Here is a 19,705-nt window from a genome sequence, read left to right as displayed (position 1 = left end):
TATCTGTTTTTGCACAATATGTACTATTTCATATGCCTAAGTACTCATATTTTATTGTATATATTATTTTAAAAAAATGTCCTGTTTCTGCACAATATGTATTGTTTCATATGCCTGATGTATTTGCATTATACTGTATATATTTCCTTTGAAAAAACTGCATATTTTTTTTGTACAAAGCTTGAAGCATTTATATTAAACTGAATATAATTAGAAAAAATTTCCTGCTTCTGCACAATATGTATTGTTTAATTTATTTGATACGTCTAAACATTTGTCTTCTACTATATATATATTTCCTTTGAAAAAATTATCTGTTTTTACACAATATGTATAATTTCATATGCTTGAAATACTCATTATACTGCATGTTTTTTTTTTTTTTTTTTTGAAAAATTTACCTGTTTTCTCATAATATGTATTGTTTAGCATAATTCATATAGCTAATGAATTTATGTTAATGCCTTTTATACTTTAATTATTATTCTAGCTGCTGATAGCGAATAATTAAATTTTAAAATCTGTCCATAATATGTAACATAATTTTTCAGGGGGTGGGGGCTTAATTAGTATGATTTCATCCTTCTTTGATATTTTATGTCTCATTTTTATTGTATAAATTCTTATTATTTTCTCTTGTTTTGTTTTTTTGGCACAATAAATACATTTTGATTTGTTTTATTTCATGTAACTAATGCATCTGTATTAATATCTATTACTTTCAAATTACTGTATGATGAAGAAATTAAAAATTATAAAATTAACCATTCTTTAGCATATAATACTGAATAATTTTACCAATAATCTTAAAATCTGAACCTTGATTAATTATTCTTATTAGATACTTGTTTAGCTCATTATATTATATAATTTTATTGGCTAACTAATTTTCTGAATTTTATTTGAAATTTGTTTTTCTTTTCACATGAGATGATAAAGGTGTAAAAATCAATACTGTAACTAGAAAATGTACTTGCAGAGGAATTGAGTGTTTTTGAGAGTATTGAAAGTAAAAATGATTGATTATAAATTATACATTTCAAGATTTCCAAGTGAAATTTTTAGCTTTTGAATAGTGATTAAATTTTCATATTGAACTTCAAAAATTGCTCTCTGTTTACACTATTGAATACATAAATATTCCTTAGCAATTAGAAGAAAAAAAAATTTTAAGAACTAAAACTTGCAATTTTATACAAGAGAAATTTTGCTTAAAAGTTCTGTTTGAAATGAAGTTCTCAAGATAAAAACATACAATCATAAATATTCAGCAATGATTTATAAAGTGCATGAAGTAATTTTATGTAAATTAAACTGTAAAAACATAAGACGTATTTTCCCTGTAAAGCTAAACACAGTGTGATATTTTGTTAAAACGTAACACAGTAATTAATTAAAAACTAATGAAAAGCATTGCTTGCATGATCATCTTATAGGCAGGTTAAAATTGTTGAAGTAGGAATGCTGAGGTCAGGGCCCTGTACTACTATATCTGACAATTGAATCTCACCTGAACCATTGAGAAACTCGAGCATGTTAGCAAAAGAGAGAGGAAAGTGATGCAGAACATTCTTGAATTCCAGTGGCCAAGATAATTTATGTGGAAATTCACATTTGATGAGTGACTTTCGTTATGTCACAATAAATGAAACACATGATGATTGAGACTTGATATGCATTCAGGATGCCTATTGGTGCATGATGAGTCTGACTCATCATGCACATTGACTGGAAATCTTGTTTTTTTCCATATTATTTCATTTATATAAGATTGCAATCACAGAGCTTTCTTCAATTGAATTTGTACTCAAAGAGTTAAAATTAGTACCAATGAAAATCAAGATGAATTAAGTATAATTTTTTTTTTCTTTCCTGCATTTGCAATACAGAAAAATTTATAATAATTATTATTTGTCCAATGCAGAGACTTCACTATGATTTTTAGCATTAAGATTTAAAATAGGACTTTAAAAATTATAAATATTGTGTAAAAATTAAATTTGAGTAAATTAATAACTAAAATTATTATGTTTGAACTCTTAGAAATAAATTTGGAATTTTTAGAGGAAAAATTGTGATTTTTCAGAAAAATGTTGTCTTTGAGCGTGAATGCTTGACCTTTTAGATGAGAGGTAACGACAAAATTTCTTGGGAAAAGGAGGCTTACTCGAACTGGACAGCACGTCAAATACCAACAACTTATCTTTGCAAACTATTTAATTTATAAGATAAATTTTTCACAAATTCTGCCTTCTATTTATCAAAATATTATAATAATGAAACAAATACATTTCTAACAAGTATATTATATATATTAAGTCATAAGGTATTAACCCCCTTTGTTACAATATAATTTTAAAATGCTAAGGAAAAAAGGAGAGGTAAATGTGCATTCTGTATAATGCTTGGAATATCAAAATGAATCGATTATTATATGCCTCTTTGAGTCGGATGCATTTACAATACATCTGACTTAAAGAGGAATGAGAACATTTCATTGCTCAATTTTCATTAGGTTTTAAAGATAAATAATTGATATTCATATGTAACTAACTATGCTGTAGATATAAAGTGAGAATATAATTTAGGCATAATATCAATAATATAACATTCTATTTAAAACATTTATATCATATAGAATCTTTTAAACTTGAAAATAGGATAAAAGTAGTTTAAACAAATCCTAATTTAATTAACCTTAGATATATTTTTTTTATTTAAAAAGCGAAAATCACCTTATTGATGCACTTATGGATTTATGAGTGATATCCAATAATATGCATTTCATAAAATGCAAGTAATGCTGTGATACACTGTGTCATATTTCTGCAAGATGTTAAACTCACATTTTCCCTTTAATATTAAAGCCCACTTGATATAACCAATAAACAGCAAAATCTTGTTGTATATGCTAATTTTCATATAAATTCATTCTAGTTATTAGCAAAATAAATAACATAACACCATTAGTTTGCTGAAGTGTAATAGTAAGGGAAAGGATGAGGATTATTCCCCCTCCATAAGTAATTACTGGATATGGGAATTTTAAATCTTTATTTAATAGCATAAGCTCCGGGTATGTATTTTTTATCTTGCTTCCTTTCGCTCTCTGTTTTCATATACAAAATTAATTAATGGCCCTTATATATTTTCATATTACACTGACTCAGTTCATCTACTTTAAATTTATTTCAATGAAAAATGAGTATGTGTAATAGATATTTTGAAGACCCGATTTTTATTTCTACAAATTGAAAATTCTAATTGATTCTATGCATAAAATATTGCCCCCCCCTCTCACTACATATATATATAAAAAATATTAATTTCAACCTCTCCCAAACCTTATTCTTTTCGGTGAGGTATTTTTTTTTTTTTTTTTTTTAAATTTTGCTTTTTAAGTGTAACAAATTCTTTTATAAAACTGTTCCATAGAAGGTTTAATCTCGTACCCCTTCAGACTAATCCTCCGCGAGTACTAAGGGATCATTCTATAAGCGATCTCCACTTTCACTCTTTCCTCACCTATCGGCGTCTCCAAACTTCCATACCACACCAGCGGGAGGTCGCGATCTTTTCTCGTAGAGAGTCATGGTTGGAAGGATCCGCTAGTTTGAAAAACACGAATTCAATTGAATCACTACTCAAGCTGAAAATTATGTGTAATGTGAAATAAAAGTGGAAGTAAAGATCCTACTTTTGAATAAATGGCCAAATAAACAATTTCTTTTATTTTAATTTATATGTTTGCTGAAGTACGCGATTGAATATTTTGATGGATGAATTTGGATTTCTTCATAACTTTAGAAACATTGTTACAGTTTGTGTATCAAATAAAATTAAAATAAAGGAAAAATTGTGAAGAAATGAAGGATATTTTAAAGTTAATTTTTTGAGTTTTAAAATAATGCAAAAACATTTTTTTTGTGATATAATAGTTTTTGAAAATATGATCATCAATTTCCATAGGCAAGTTAAAGCGATTGCCCATTTGGCAATAATTAAGCCTATTTTCCCGCTCAATTAATCTTTCTGTTATCGCCTATTTCTTGATTATATCTCGTTTTCTTTCCTCCACCTAAATGTAGTTTTGGTTACACAATAATCTTTTCCAAAACATTTCTTTGCCGTTCCGTAAATTTGCAAGGCGTGGCTGTAGACGTTCATTGAGGCAATCCGAAGGTTTGTTAATATTTGACTATTGTCACATGAGCGATTTTTGCGCCACATACATTAGCGTTTTATAAATATTAATAACTTATGGTAAAAATGAGTTTTTGTGGCCTTTTTTAAAAATCTTTTGGTGCCTATTATATTTTCATTATAAGAATTTTGCCTATTATAATATGAAAACAATTTATAAAAAATATCTTTTACTTTATAAATACAGTATTATCCCGGTTTTCTATTTGCAAAAGATAAGAATGCCAAGGAAAAAGAAGATTAACGCATTTATTATAATAGAGTGTTTTATCTTCTTCCTCGTACGGTTTAATTGCTACTGCCATTCTGTTCTAATTCCACTGGCTGAGGAAAGGGCGGTGAAAACGCTGCGCAATGGTTACTTTCATAATACGTCTGAAGTCCTCAGTTCTTCCGGCGACAAGCATTCAATTTCATAAATGTCCAGGGAGGATCGGATGCTTTCCAGAACAAGCACCCCTAGCCAGGACTCTCCAGGGCAGGAATTTGTGGAAATGAATTCAAAATCTAGTGGACTCTTGTGAATGAAGGATTTCTGCGCATAATTAATATTTTAAGTGAAACATAATTTCTCGTATACGATGTGTAGAGAAAGTTGACGAATCTCCACTTTTTAGACCTCGCTGATTTTGGAAAATTGTCTGTCTATCCGTCAATGACAAAGATAACTTTGAGCTAGACGGATGTAATTTAGTATATGACATTTAGTACACCAAATTCGTAGATTTGCATCAAAATCTGTTCAGAGGAAGTTCGTCCCTCCAGATGTTCGAAAATGTAAGGAAACTGAGAAAGAAGAGAGTTAAAAATAAAATTCGGTGTCTAGAACAACACGGATTTGACCTTCTGCCGGTTTTTTGCTCTCGGAAACATGCAAATGCGATAATTCGAAAGAGGAACGATTTCAGTACATAGAATTTGATATGCGACTACGGTTGGGGAGAACACAAATTCGATGTTCAGATATTTTTTTTTTTAACTGTATGCCAGGGCCTAATCATTGAAAAAGGATCGCACGGTAGAAATGCCGCTTTCACGCCAAAGATTAAATTTTCGCAATAATTGCATGCTAATGCTATGCACGGCGGGATGACGGCTTTATTGGAGAGACCACTATCGTTCTTTATTTTTACTTTGAGCCTGTGGAGAAATGATAATAAACGCAGTCTTCAATTTTTTTTAAAAAAATGATGAACACGTAAAAAAAAGCTTAACAACGACGAGAGAATGTAAAAATGAAAAAATTCTTTAATATGAAAATAAGTGAATGTTTTTGTTCTGTGGATGTTTGTGTGCAGTCCTTGTGAACAAGCATATTGAAAACTCATTAGAAGACGACCAGAATTTATTGAATTGTCTCATTTATTTCACGTATGATTGAACAAACACAAAAAATCTTGGCACAAAATCAATTGGTGATGAAGAAATACAAACACTTACACTTCATTCACAAAATGGAATGCAACAGAAAAAGGAATCTCTCTGGCTTTGAGACATTTTTCACCTGAGTAATGCAAGGAATGAATAGAATGAGGGAGCCTTTCGTTTACAGATTTGGATTGCGTATTTTGATATTATTACTGACTTTATTTAAATTTCGATCTCGCCATACGCTTCCTACATGCAACTGATTGTTTTTCGCACGCAATTTTAACAACGAAAATAATCTTGAAGAAGTGAATGAAGTCTAAGACGTTTTCAATGATCGATAATTTTCATATTTGAAAACAAGTTTTGATTACGGCGAGGAAACAAGTGCAGCCGTATCTAATAAATCCGTGCAAGTTATTCTGGTCAACTACTCAAGTGAAAAACTTGAAATTTTTTCGTCTGGTGAGCCAATAATGTCTTTCGATTCTTCTCTCTAATTCTTTTTTTATCTAGATTTTTAAAAAAACGAATCCACGTCTGATTACAGAGTAGCATGTAAAAATGTTTGTTTGCTTTGTGGGGAATATAACTAGAAACCACATACAAATGCACTTTGACTAAATCGGTTACAAAGACTGACAAACGCGCCAGCGTCCAAAAAAGAAACAAAGCGTCTGCAGAATTGGGAGCCATTAAAATTTGTCACTCATTTGCTTTTTCAGGAGGTACCTTCATCGAATTTTTGAAAAAAAAAGTGCTATCCAAATTCTTACAAACTTTTCCCAGCACTTTTATAGTCAAACATCTATCTCCGCTTTGAATAGTTCAAAAAAGCAAGGGCGTATTAAAGGTAGCGCACGTCAGAACCCTCAAGATAATGATTTTATTATTATTTTTATAGCGATTAGTTTTTCTCGAAACTTTCCTAATTCCGTCTGGATGATTAATATTCATTTCCAGTAATTATTAAAATGAATGGGCCGGTTATTTAAACGAATCATCTGTCTCTTGCCCGATCATCACTTACTAATCAATTAATTGCTCAATCATTCACTTAATAATTTTTTTTTCGTACTCTTTTTCAAAGTCAACTACTGAAGTACGAAACGCATTTGTTATTAATAAAAATAAAGTTAGAGTAATTAAAATTTTTCAAAATTATAAATATTGTTTTAAATATACTGACCGTTAAATCGAAATGCACAATACATATGCATAACAATTTCAGAGGGCCCCCAAGATTTTAGCGTCAGGACTCTCCAACAAGCTAAATACGCCCTTGCTTAGTAGCTAAAATATAAATCGTTGGATTAATGTCCCTTTCGCACTTCTCTCAGAAAAAGCAAAAGACTGTTGAAAATTTTAATTTAAAAAAATGGAATTTGAAGTCGAATCGCACAATTATAAGTCGTTTTGAAATGCCCAGTTGAATCCAAAATGTATTTTGATGTGTAAGAGAAAATTATCTTAATCATAAGGAGCACAGAATATACATATTATTTATACACAATATTCAGCACTTTACTGGCATTGTCGAATCAAATACTACTCAATGTAAATATTCACAAAACAAAAAGAGTGGCGGGAAACGGATTGGATGCTGAGCCCTCAGCATTTACTAAACGCTATGAGCCTCACCAACATTTATTTTCTAGAATGCCATGTATAAGAAGGATCTCTTTTTAGACGGAGATTTCCGATTTGGGGGTTTCTCTCCTTCAATCTGGACTGGAGAGCTGCAGCAGCCGGAACGCGTTTCTCACCACTCGTACAATAGACCGGCTAGAGTTCATCAAAAGAGTCATTTTTGATGGCGACAGTGGAGATATAAGTTCCCACCGGTAGTTTTTTGGGAGTAGCGACCTGTTTTCTGTTTTCATTTCGAGGAGAAACGAGGAAACAAGCAAAAAACAAACAGGAATTGATTTTCTCAGCAGTTTTTTTATTAAGAACAAGTTTGTTGAATCACCACCTTCGAATGGTATGGAAAATGAATAAGAAACGAAACCGATAATCGTGATTGAAATAAAAAAGATCACGAAAAACAGGTGCAAAATTGAGGGTGAAACCCTCGTTTGGATAGTGCTGACGCCACAAAGGGTGCCTGCTGTTCTCCGGTGGTTGCTTCCTCCCCGGGGCATTGGAAGCTTCGTCGTTTTGCATCTACAACTTCTAACATGCACACACACGAAACAAGAAGAGAATTCAGTTGAAATTAAAGTCCTTTAAAGCTGCTTAAACCAACGGTCATTTTTCACTCGACAGAGACTACCCACTAAAAAAAATCTGGACCGCAGCTTTTGCAAATAGATTGGTCACTTGATTTTTCTCGGATAGTTAGTTTAGCTGCACGCGATATACTTTGTTTGAAATCATGCACTAAACTGCTGAAATAAATATCTTCGACTAATGAGTCCACTCACACGCACATTTCCTTTTTGCTCGCAGGGAAATGTCTGACCACACACATAGCTTCAACTCTCAATAATTCGCTGGTCAGCTGTCCAGCGTTGTGTGACTAGAGGATTCCCTCCGGCTCGTATTAGCTAGCTGAGAAGTGACGGATGTTTCCGGATTTATGTATCGGATGTCCGAAGCAGAAAGAACCCTAGTTGAGGACCAATCGCCATACAGTTTCTGATTTGACCGGCCGAGGAACATTTTCTGCCGCTCTGAAACGAAGCGATGACCAGCCTGCAATTTTCTGAAAAGCAAAATCTCGTTCGTGGTCTACGACAAAAACTGAAAAATGATTGTGTGTGTGCACTGTTCAACGCGGTGGAGATATAAATGGTGAGAAGGATAATTGTTACATAATTGTCCCTTTCCTTTCCTAGACAAGAGCAACAGGTGACTAGATTAGTGTGTCCCTCTCCATGGCTTAGTCTTCTTCGCTGTCCCCGGGCCCGTACATATCCGCCAGCTTCTGGAAGCGAGGTCCCCAGCCGTTGAGGTAGTCGAAGTCTTGGTCGTTGTCCTCGGCGGCGGTGGAGGCGAGTGAGGACAGCGATCCGGCCGTCGATCCGCACCCCTCGTACGCGTAGTTGCGGAGGTCGTCGAAGGGGGGCGCGTTCGGGTCATGGTCTGCTTTGTCCAGGTGGTCCCGGATGAATTCGCCAACTCCGCCATCACCAGGGGGAACTGCAAGGAGAAGGAAAAACCAGAAATTGTGAAATGCCGGGAGAGATATTTCTTCCCCCTCATTCCAAGGTTTTAAAAAAAATCATTCACTTTGTCAACCTTTTCTCTTAATTCATTAGAATTGTACTCGGCATCTAGTAGCCTGTTCCATCACAGCTTTACGGGGAAGACTGCCGAAATGGAATCTCAAGGTGGGGAAAGTATGAGGTCAAAACTTCCTTTTGTTTAATTCGAATTTTTCATTCAAAAGTGACATCTATTTCCTGTCTTTTAAGAGGGAATAAACAGAGCTGTTGCAGTATGTGAAGGCAGGTTTCGCAATATCTTATGTGTACCTTCTATTAAATTAAATATGATATCAAAAACATAAATCACAGTGTATTATTACAGTTGAAGTTGCATTCAATGGTGGATTTTGATAATATGAGGGCATAGGAGGAAAACTTAATTTGAGCCCTATCCCTCCACATACTGTCCTTAATACGACATTTTTTTAGTCGTGATGTTGAGGACACAAGGTAGATCTCTATCTGAGATCTACCTATTTATCAAGATCCTGAGATCTTGAGGCACAAGGTAGGCATCTCTAGGGCCTGCGTGAGAAACCACTATTGAAATGCATTAAATGATTGCTTGTCTATCAACAGCCTCATGACATATGAGGAAACAGGACAATCTGATGGCTTGCCACAAAAAGAGTCCCATCAAAATTACACTCTTCAATGTATCAAATAGTTATTTTATACATTAGTATTGTGTCTTTTAAATTTTTTTTAAAATTCACTTTATGCATTTATTTTTAAAAGTCTCGAGCATTTTTATTTCATGTTATGTTTTATCATTCATGATTGTTCTTCATGTTTTTAACCAGATCATGCATTTCAGCATCTTTTAAAGTGTAAAATATATACATATAGTTTTTGAAGTAATTCATCCCTTTTAAACCTTTTACTGCTAACTGCTGTAAGTTGAAGTGCTTCGCGTGATCGGTGTGGCCACAGTAGTTATCATTCGGGATTGAATTGATGGGATTGCGCAGGACGCATATATGCGCTCCCGATGGCTGTTACTGGATATATATAATATATAATGATTTTTGCTGTCTGTTTTTCCATAGCCGAAATTTTATACTTTTCCTGAAATGTTCAACATCTCCTACAACAACACTTAATGTTGATTCAAATAATTCTTTTTGTTTAAAGTAACATCAAAACGTTAGAAAAACTTCCATGAGTTAAAATCTAATGATAAGAGAGTGCGACGAACTTATTTTGTCAAAGCAAATTATTTTATCATTTCCTTTTTAATAGGCATTAGTATTTTATCCCAATCATTTCTCAAAGGTTGGGAATTATTGTATTAGTCAGACCATTAAAGCGTTGTTTCATTTCTGCCATAAGTTGTCTATAATCTTACGAATTTGTATTATGTATCTATTTTTAAAAAGCTAGTCGCCTTTTGTTCGCCTAAATTATTGACTTATTAGGCACCATGAACATGGGAAATATTTCAAATAAATAAGTAAATAAATCCTTTGACCTGGTTAATTGAGAAATGTGAATTCAAATGAATCGGCTCACTGCAAAGTAAATTACAAAACAAAAGCGGGAGTGATAATCTTACTATGGAGTAAATGACTGGCAAAAACACGCGATTGAATGCTTTGATGGATGAGTTTGAATGCCATCACAGCATTTAAAAACATTGCTGTATTTAATATATCAAACTGAATTAAAAATATTATTACAATTAAGGGGAAAGTTTTATGAAAATGAAATTAACATCATTAAAAAGTAAATTTTTGAATCTTAAATTAATACAAAGGCTATTTTTATATGATAAATGTTTTGGAAGATACGTAAATTATTTATGAAGGTAAGCCAATTATAACTATAACCCATCTAACGATTAAGTCTATTTTCTTGTGATCGATTAAACTTTCTGTTTGCAACCTACTTCATGAATTTTTTTTTATATATAACCTTTGCTCTGTCTGAATAGACGTTTTGATAATACGAAGAATCCCCTTCAGAACGTTTCCAGTAATATTTTGCAGCTCCGTTTAATTAATTACGCGAATATTTGTACGATGGTGTGTTTACATTTGACAATAAATACCAAGAGAGGTCACGTGTGTTAGTATTATGTACAGAGTACTGCTGAATTTGACTGACGAATTTAAAGAAGTGACTGCAGGCATCAAGAGGGTAAAAAATATTAATAAACAACACAGGGTCCCAAACGATGTTTAGTAGGTGAAAATTGCAAAAATATAGGGTGTCCGGGAATTGTTGGAAGCTGTAAAAAATTAATAAAAAATAACAATTGATATTTCAACTGCGAATTTTTTAAGTGAAAGCACATTCTTAAAAGTTTTTTTCTTGTAGGTAATATGCCGATTTGATAATCCAGGGGGTCGTAAATTATTGAAAACGAAAAAGTAGTTAGGAGTATTTATCTGCAAAAATTTTAAAACTTGAAGTAAAATAAAAGCATGAAAATGTAAGGAATTTGTTTTAAGAATTTTACTTTTTTTAATTTGACATAAGCATATAGTGTGAAAATTGAGGAGTTTTTGAGATATTCAAGAAAAACTAAAATGGGCCCCAGAAAACACGAATTGGCGTCTGCTGATTGGTAGCAACATCGGCACCGATGCTTGCCGAATTTTACCGAAAAATTCAGAGTAATTCAGTAGGCATCAATGAGATAAGAATTTCCAACGGGCATAAGGCCGCAAGTGACGTTTATTTGGTGAAAATCGCAATGCAGATCGCAATCTGTACAATTACAGCACAAATATTTTAATGCCAGAAAGGAGCCGATGAGAATTTTTTTATAAAAATTACTCGATGTTACGGATTTCCAATATACACGTTGTGCTTGCGATGTCTCCATCAACGACGACGATCCGTGTCGCGAGATTTTCCACAGTATTCAAAAGTGTCTGATAAACCGATTTCATGTGGCCCTCAGAAGAAGAACGTTTAGGGAATGTGAAGGCCAAGCAAAAGGTCCGCCCCGTCTAATCCACCTCCCAGGAAATGTAGCATCGAGGTAGTTAGGCACTGCAAATGAAAAATATGCTGGTACACCATCATGCATTAATCACATTTTCTGGCGTCCGTGCAGTAAATCCGAAAGGACATGCTGTAAGAAAACAAGGCACTTAACGCCATTGAGGCATTTGGGCAGAAGATACGGTTCAAACAGCTGATCTCTGAAAATTCTTCCCCAGATGTTAATTTTAACCTTCTGCTGTACATTCGACGAGATAATGTGGAGATTTTCGGATGGTCAAATATGCGCATTGTGCTGCTTGCAGATCCCGCCTTCTCTCGTAAATCAGAAATAAATTTTCGCTCAAATGTGTGCATATTCCTGTGTGGCAAACATCCAGGGAGCGAATACGCAGGTAATCATCATCGCATTGGAGTTACTTTCTGCAAGTGGAAGGGGTGTTGAAAATGTATTAATATTTTATTTTATTTATTTGTTTATTTTAGAATGGCAACGTTATTTAAGAAATATTTTTTGCTGTCTCATTTTGTAGATGGCAACTTGTAGATCAATCCCAAGATGGAATAAACAAAGTTTGAATTTTTTACCGGTGGGATATCGTTTTTCTATTTTAATATAAAAAGCGAAAGAAAACGGTGTTTTTTCTTAGGCAGCTTTAACATTTTTTGGCGTCCACGACAGGACTTTCTCGAAACAAAATAAATCAAGATGTTTCAAGCAATAAAAGGTTTTAAAAAAGAAGATCTGAAATACGTTGCGTCTGAAATTGGAGAAGACGTATCAGAAAATATTACGATAGTTGGATTAAAAAATCTTATTTTAAAAAGTTGTGAATATAAGAATGATCCAGAATTCGTTCAAGAACTTTTAAGTAATGTTATTTCGGAAAGGAAATTAAAAGAAGAAACCGAAAAAGAAGATAAAAGATTGCAGCTTGAAGCTGAAAAGGAAGATAGAAGATTGCAGCTTGAAGCTGAAAAGGAAGATAGAAGATTGCAGCTTGAAGCTGAAAAGGAAGATAGAAGATTGCAGCTTGAAGCTGAAAAGGAAGATAGAAGATTGCAGCTTGAAGCTGAAAAAGAAATAGAATTGGCAAGAATACAATCTCAAAATAGAGGTCAGTCATTTTCTGCTAATTCTACTGCTGATTTAAATAATTATAAGAGAAAGTTTACACTGCCTAGATTAGAATTTAGACAATTTGGCGACGATATTAAAGATTGGCTCCCATTTTGGAGTCAATTTGAGCAAATACATAAAGATGAGGATATCGCACCAGAAGACAAATTTCAGTACCTAGTTCAAGCAACAATTTCTGGTTCTCGTGCTAGAGAGGTTGTTGAAAGTTTTCCGCCAACTGGCGCCAACTATCAAAAGGCTATTGATGGTTTAAAATCGCGTTTTGGTAGAGAAGATATTTTAGTGGAAGTATATGTGAGAGAATTATTAAAATTAATTATTTCTGTGCAAACAAAAGAAACATTTTCATTAACTTCTTTGTATGATAAGCTTGAATCATATTTACGAGCATTAGAAACATTAGGTGTAACCACAGATAAATGTGCATCCATTTTGTATCCTATGGTTGAATCGTGTTTCCCAGCTGAATTTTTAAAGGCTTGGAATCGTAGTAATATTTCCAGTATTAACTCTGACGCGAAAGGAAGATTGGATAATTTGATGCAATTTTTGAAAACGGAAGTTGAAGGAGAAGAAAGAATATGTTTGGCTGTAGCCGGTTTCGGTTTAGGAAAGGGCCAAGAATACAGACCTTTGAAAAAGAAACAATATAGCTCGGAGAATTTGAGAAATAAAGTACCTACAGCTATAGGTTTGTTAACGACTGCTGCAGATAAAGATGTAAAGAAATCTTGCGTTTTTTGCGGTGGTAAACATTCAAGTTCAGATTGCTTTACGGCTCAAAAAATGACTCTATCGGAAAGACAAAAAATAGTCAAGGAAAAACGATGCTGCTTTGTATGTTTATCGCCATTTCACGCAGTTAAAAGATGCCGAGCAGTTTTAAAATGCCTGATATGTTCTAAAAAACATTTTCCTATAATGTGTGATGTGCTTGATTCGCAAAAGATGTCTGTAGAGGGAAAAGAAGATAAACCCGCACTAGATGTTAATATGGCTAATTTTAATAAACACAGCCCTAAGATATTTCTTCAAACTCTCAAAGCTAAACTGGTATCGGATAATAAACAGAAAATTGTGAGGTTACTTTTTGATTCTGCATCACATAAATCTTACATTTTGAAAAGTGTAGCTGAAGAAATGAATTATACACCCGTTCGATGTGAAAAATTGGTACATTCTCTTTTTGGTGGCGTTATCACTAATGAATTTAAACATAATTGTTATAAAGTAAAATTGAGAAATTTGATTGGAAATTTCGGCTGTAATTTTGAAGTTCTGGATCAATCTATCATTTGTGACAATATTAGACCGGTTTTTAAAGGTCCCTGGATAAAAGAATTAGAGGAAAATCAGATTAATCTAACTGATATTAGCGATACTTGTGAAGGCATTGATATTCTAATTGGAGCTGACGTTATGGGGAAAATGTTAACTGGCAAAAGAAAAGTCTTATCTTCAGGTCTTGTCGCTGTAGAAACTTTCTTAGGATGGACCTTAATGGGTAAGGTACCACAGGAAGAATCTTCGGAAGAAAACCTGGCTTTAACAGTGCTGTCCTTATTTGTAAATGAAGCTGAAATCACAAATTTATGGAAATTAGATTCAATCGGAATCAATGATCCTGTTGAGAAAAAATCTAAGAACGAGATTGATCTTCGGACCAAGGAGCATTTTCTAGAAACGGTAACAATTAATAAAGATGGTCGATATGAGGTTTGTTTACCATGGTCTGATGATAAGTCACCTTTGCCCGACAACTTGGATTTGGCGAGGAAAAGGCTCGACTACACTACCTCAAAACTTATAGCTATGAATATGTATGAGAAATATGAAAATATTCTTCTAAATTGGTTAGATGAAGACATAATAGAGGAAGTTCCTACCAACGAAATGAACTCTTATGGTAATTATTTACCTCACCGTGCAGTGATAAAACTAAGCAGCAGCACTACTCCAATTCGTCCGGTGTTTGACGCTTCAGCGAGATTAGCAAATTATCCATCTTTGAATCAGTGCTTGGAATGTGGTCCACAATGGATGAAAAATGCTTTTGAATTTCAAAACATTATGGGTTCCACCAACCATGATTGGAATGAAGAAGAGATTAGAAAGGAAAAGTCTAAGACGACTTTTATATTATCAAATAATGAAGCCCGTGGTGTTGCAAACTGGTACTACAGATATTTTTCGAACTATGATAGAATAGTTCGTCTTGTTGCATGGATCCTCCGCTTCATGAACAACTGCAAAAATATAACTGAGAAGAAGCATGGTGAATTAACCGCTACAGAATTTCAGGAAGCAGAAATGAAGGTTTTATTTATGATACAGAATGAGTCTTTTCTCCCAGAAGAAGAAAAGAGATTAAAAACCCTACAAGTATTTAAAGACGATCTTGGCATCATCCGTTTGAAAACTAAAATTATTTATCGCAAGGACAGTGAAGATTTTCTTAAACCTATTGTTCTTCCTCCGAAGCATGAAGTGGTAAAGCGGTTAATCTATAATGCTCACGTTAAGAACTGTCATGCTGGAGTCCAGATACTATTGAATGCACTTAGAGAAAAGTACTGGATCCTAAATGGAAGAAAAGCGGTGAAACATGTGGTGGCTAATTGCATTACGTGTAAAAGATATAGCTCAAAGAACATAGAAGTTATAAGTCCCCCCCTTCCAGAAAATAGAGTAAAGGATGCTGCGGTGTTTCAGATAACTGGCGTTGATATGGCTGGACCTTTATTCCTTAAAGACAAGAAGAGCTGGGTTCTAATTTTTACTTGTGCAGTGTACAGAGCAGTTCATTTCGAGCTTGTTACTGCTGCATCGACTGATGTTTTTTTAATGGCCTTTAGGAGATTTGTTTCTCGCAGAGGAAGATGCACAGCAATATACTGCGATAATGGCTCCAATTTTGTTGGAGCAGCCAACTATTTAAAACAACTGGATTGGAACCGCATCCAAAAATATGGAGCAATAAACTCTATTAACTGGAAGTTTAATCCTCCAACTGCTGCCTGGTGGGGCGGATGGTGGGAGAGATTAATTAGAATTTTAAAAGATCTTTTGAAGAAAGTGTTAGGACATGCAAGTCTCAATTATGAGGAGATGATAACGGTTTTGGCAGACTGCGAGCGTGTAATCAACTCAAGACCTCTAACTTACATTTGCGAAGAGGAAGCTATAAAACCAATTTCTCCATCGATGTTCATACAAGATGTGCATGAATGCAATCTTCCTGATATAGATGATGTAGAGCAAAATTCTGTGAGCAATAGATTCAAATACAGACAAGCAGTGCTTAAAGACTTAAGAAATCGTTTCAGATCTGAGTATTTGGGTGCTCTCATACAGCGGAGAAATAAAAAATCAAGAAAATGTACAGTTACTGTTGGTGACATTGTTATGGTGGGAGCAGATAATAAAAAGAGACTTGTCTGGCCTTTAGGTCGTATCACAGAAATCATACCAGGTAAAGATGGACATGTACGACTTGTTCGAGTGCAAACTTCACAGCAGAATTTCCTGCGACCAATTCAAAGAATATATCCATTAGAGTTAACATCCTCTGATGACTTCTCCACTTCGATGACACCAGATGATTTGAATAAGTCAAATGACATCACCAAAACTTCTGACAGTACTTCTGGCAACGAGATGAAATTTAGTAGAGCCGGAAGAAGAATTAAATTGCCAGAGAGACTGAACTTGTGATTTATTTTGTTTTTTGATTGGACATTTTCACATTAATTTTCATTTTTATATTTAAATATTAATTGAAAATTTGTAAAACGTTGCCATTTATTGAATCTCTTAACTGTGTTTAACTAATAGTATTATATTTTGATTATTATTTATAATCAAAAGGTGGGAGGATGTTGAAAATGTATTAATATTTTATTTTATTTATTTGTTTATTTTAGAATGGCAACGTTATTTAAGAAATATTTTTTGCTGTCTCATTTTGTAGATGGCAACTTGTAGATCAATCCCAAGATGGAATAAACAAAGTTTGAATTTTTTACCGGTGGGATATCGTTTTTCTATTTTAATATAAAAAGCGAAAGAAAACGGTGTTTTTTCTTAGGCAGCTTTAACAAGGGGTGCATGTTTTCAGTACGCATAACCTTCCACACCGTTTTGTACTGAATACCCAATTCAGTTGCAACCGATCGTGTGCTTGTAGCGGCAAAAAAATTCCGTGTCAGGTGTATGCATACTGCGTTCTTGCCCTGCATTTGACCTAGTTATTTTGAAGGATCCTACCACCCGCAGCCATCGATCGCTGTTTGCAAAGGTGGTATGGTGCAGACAACGCCTCCTCAGATATTGCTCTTGGTACAGTCTTTATGCTAGGAGTCCATTGCCATCGGCTCAGCCGTAGGCCAAATGCTTACCCGCATGATCATCCTTCGAGAAATCTGACATATTGCTTGCGAATAAAGTTTAAAGACCATTAATTCTACAATGCTCATTAATGAATGCTTGCTGGCTGCTTTTATTTTCCTCGAACACATGAAAAATTTACAAACGAGAAGGCTTCTTCTTCTTAAGTAACTTATTCCTAATCAGTACCGTTACCTGCGACCCTGTTTTATGGTAAATTTTCATCTCTTTAATGCCCAATATCATCTCTCTGAATTTATCTTTCGAATTTGGCAACACCCTCTGCAAAAATCGGTAGCGATGTTGCTACCAATCAGCAGACGCCAATTCGTGTTTTCTGGTGCCCATTTTAGTTTTTCTTGAATATCTCAAAAACTCCTCAGTTTTCACACTACATGCTTATGCAACTTAAAGAATGTAAAATTCCCAAAATAAATTCCTTACATTTTCGGGCTTTTATTTTTTTTAGAGTTTTCATATTTTTGCAGGTAATGCTTGCAAACTAATTTTTCGTTTTCAGTAATTTACAACCCCCTGGATCAACAAATCGGCATATTACCTACATGAGAAAAAAAAAAAAAAAAACTTAAGAATGTACTTCCACTTAAAAATAATTCGTAGTAGAAATATTATTTGTTATATTTTTTATAAATATTCTTACAATTTCCAACAATTCTCGAACTTCTTATTCTCGGATTTGTGATTTTCACCTACTAAATGTTATTTGGAACTCTATGTTGTATAGTGATTTTTTTTATCCTTTTGATACTTACTGTCACCTCTTTGAATTTGTTGGTCGAATTCGGCAACACCCTGTATATATTTTATTTCTAGTTGCGTTTCACTCTTATTCTCTCTCCGTTTTGTGTTGCTTATCTATACTTATAAAGCAATTTCTAGTGCTGCTTCCTCGCCTCGTAAGGTAATTTCCTCTTGGAGAGGAAGTGCCATAGATAAGAGCATTTTTGTTCAACAATAATTCATTAAATCATTGTACACATAAATAGCAGTTTATTATTATCTAACTTTTCTATTCTTAAATGACCCCCAACTTCTATCAAGAATCTTTATAAATATCGTTCTCAGTTTCCCTATATGGCATTACCTCTACATTAAATTGTTCAATGATGTAATTTGTCTACTTTAGAATTGTTTTACAACTGGCTGTAGAGACAACATATTATCTTTTCTCTTTAGTGTGTTTTATGTTTTACCGATAGCTTATTTTCTTGCTTTCTTTTTCTCTGTTAAGTGATCCAAGGGTTAGTCTTGTGTTTTCTTGCTAGTATCTTTTGAATCAACTCATATGTGTTCTTAATGAATGATCAGGTCAGCATCAGATTTTGTAAACCAATAAGTCTTGTTTTACACTATCAAAATCTACAATTATATTCAATTTATTTTCATTTGAATAAAATTGTTCTTTCCTTAGAGCGATTAGGTGTATCTTCCCCAGTTCCATGCTCATTTAACTATTTAGTAGCCATTTCACATTATTCAAAGCATTCAATCTAACCAAGAATGACTGCGTATGTTTGGCACAGGAAAATGAGACATAGAACGCCATTAATCAAAGCCCAGACTCTGGTGGCGTAAATGCATAATATCAGATTCAAACAAGTTCGCATTTCAAACGAAATTGCGATATATTAAAATTTATATGTAAAAATCTTAGAAGTAACTAATTTGCTTAAGCGTTATACGTTGCTAAACGCTTGATAAATACTATTATGAATTTATTAACACAAACAAATAAAAGCTCTAAACCAAAAATAGCTCGTGTCGATTGAAAAGCTACTTACTTTGCCTCTGGCGGGGCTCTTTGATGGGTGGCTTCTCCGGTCCGGGTTTCGCTCCCAGAGGGGTGCCTGTGGCGTCGATAGGGATGCGTAGTGGGGTGATATCATAGGCGTTCATGTCGTCTTCTCCTCCCCCTTCGTCGTCGTAGCTGATGATATTTTCCCGGACGTCGTCATCCACATCTCCATGACCGTACTTCTGATTGGGACGACGGTTCCGCGTGTATGCCACGATCACGAGCACCAGTACTGAAAGAGACAAATATGTCAGGCATCTAACACTTCCACTGACGCATATGTAGGGTTATCATGAGAGCTGATCTCTGAACTGTTGGATAGACATTCATTTCCGATTCCAAATACGCTCTAAAGGACGTAGAAATGGACGTGATATTTTAAATCGTTTGCGTGCATTACTAAATAACTTAAATATCAACTGTCTCTAATGGTTATTATCATAAATAAGCTATTTGGCCACGATTAGTGTAGACACCTTCTATACGTTTTGAGGATGTATTAACCACTTGTGTTGGAAAGACGTCGAGATGCTTTTGTCACAGAATCACCAAAGACGTGTTACACACGTCAGCAAGCTACGTGATAGAATTAAAAATGACGTTTGCGATCCGTCGATGCTGTTCCGG

The 19,705-nt window shown here is 34.1% G+C and overlaps 1 protein-coding gene across 7 annotated transcripts in view; it reads right to left on the bottom strand.

Moving 5' to 3' along the window:
• Nucleotides 1-5,530: 5,530 nt before the first annotated feature.
• LOC129960609 (neural-cadherin-like) overlaps nt 5,531-19,705 on the bottom strand; it is a 726,863-nt gene continuing 712,688 nt past the window's right edge. For all 7 annotated transcript variants that reach the window (XM_056074153.1, XM_056074136.1, XM_056074161.1 and 4 more), the window contains 2 exons: nt 19,065-19,310; nt 5,531-8,715 (listed from right to left, as the gene is read on the bottom strand). In XM_056074153.1, the coding sequence (XP_055930128.1) occupies nt 8,456-8,715; nt 19,065-19,310 (506 nt within the window). In that variant the 3' untranslated portion in view covers nt 5,531-8,455. The remainder of the gene's footprint in view (nt 8,716-19,064; nt 19,311-19,705) is intronic.

Source organism: Argiope bruennichi, chromosome 2 (genome assembly GCF_947563725.1).
Source record: "Argiope bruennichi chromosome 2, qqArgBrue1.1, whole genome shotgun sequence".
NCBI classification, from domain to species: Eukaryota; Metazoa; Arthropoda; class Arachnida; order Araneae; family Araneidae; genus Argiope; species Argiope bruennichi.
The sequence above is the reverse complement of the archived record's forward strand: the minus strand, read 5'-3'. Positions and strand labels throughout refer to the sequence as shown.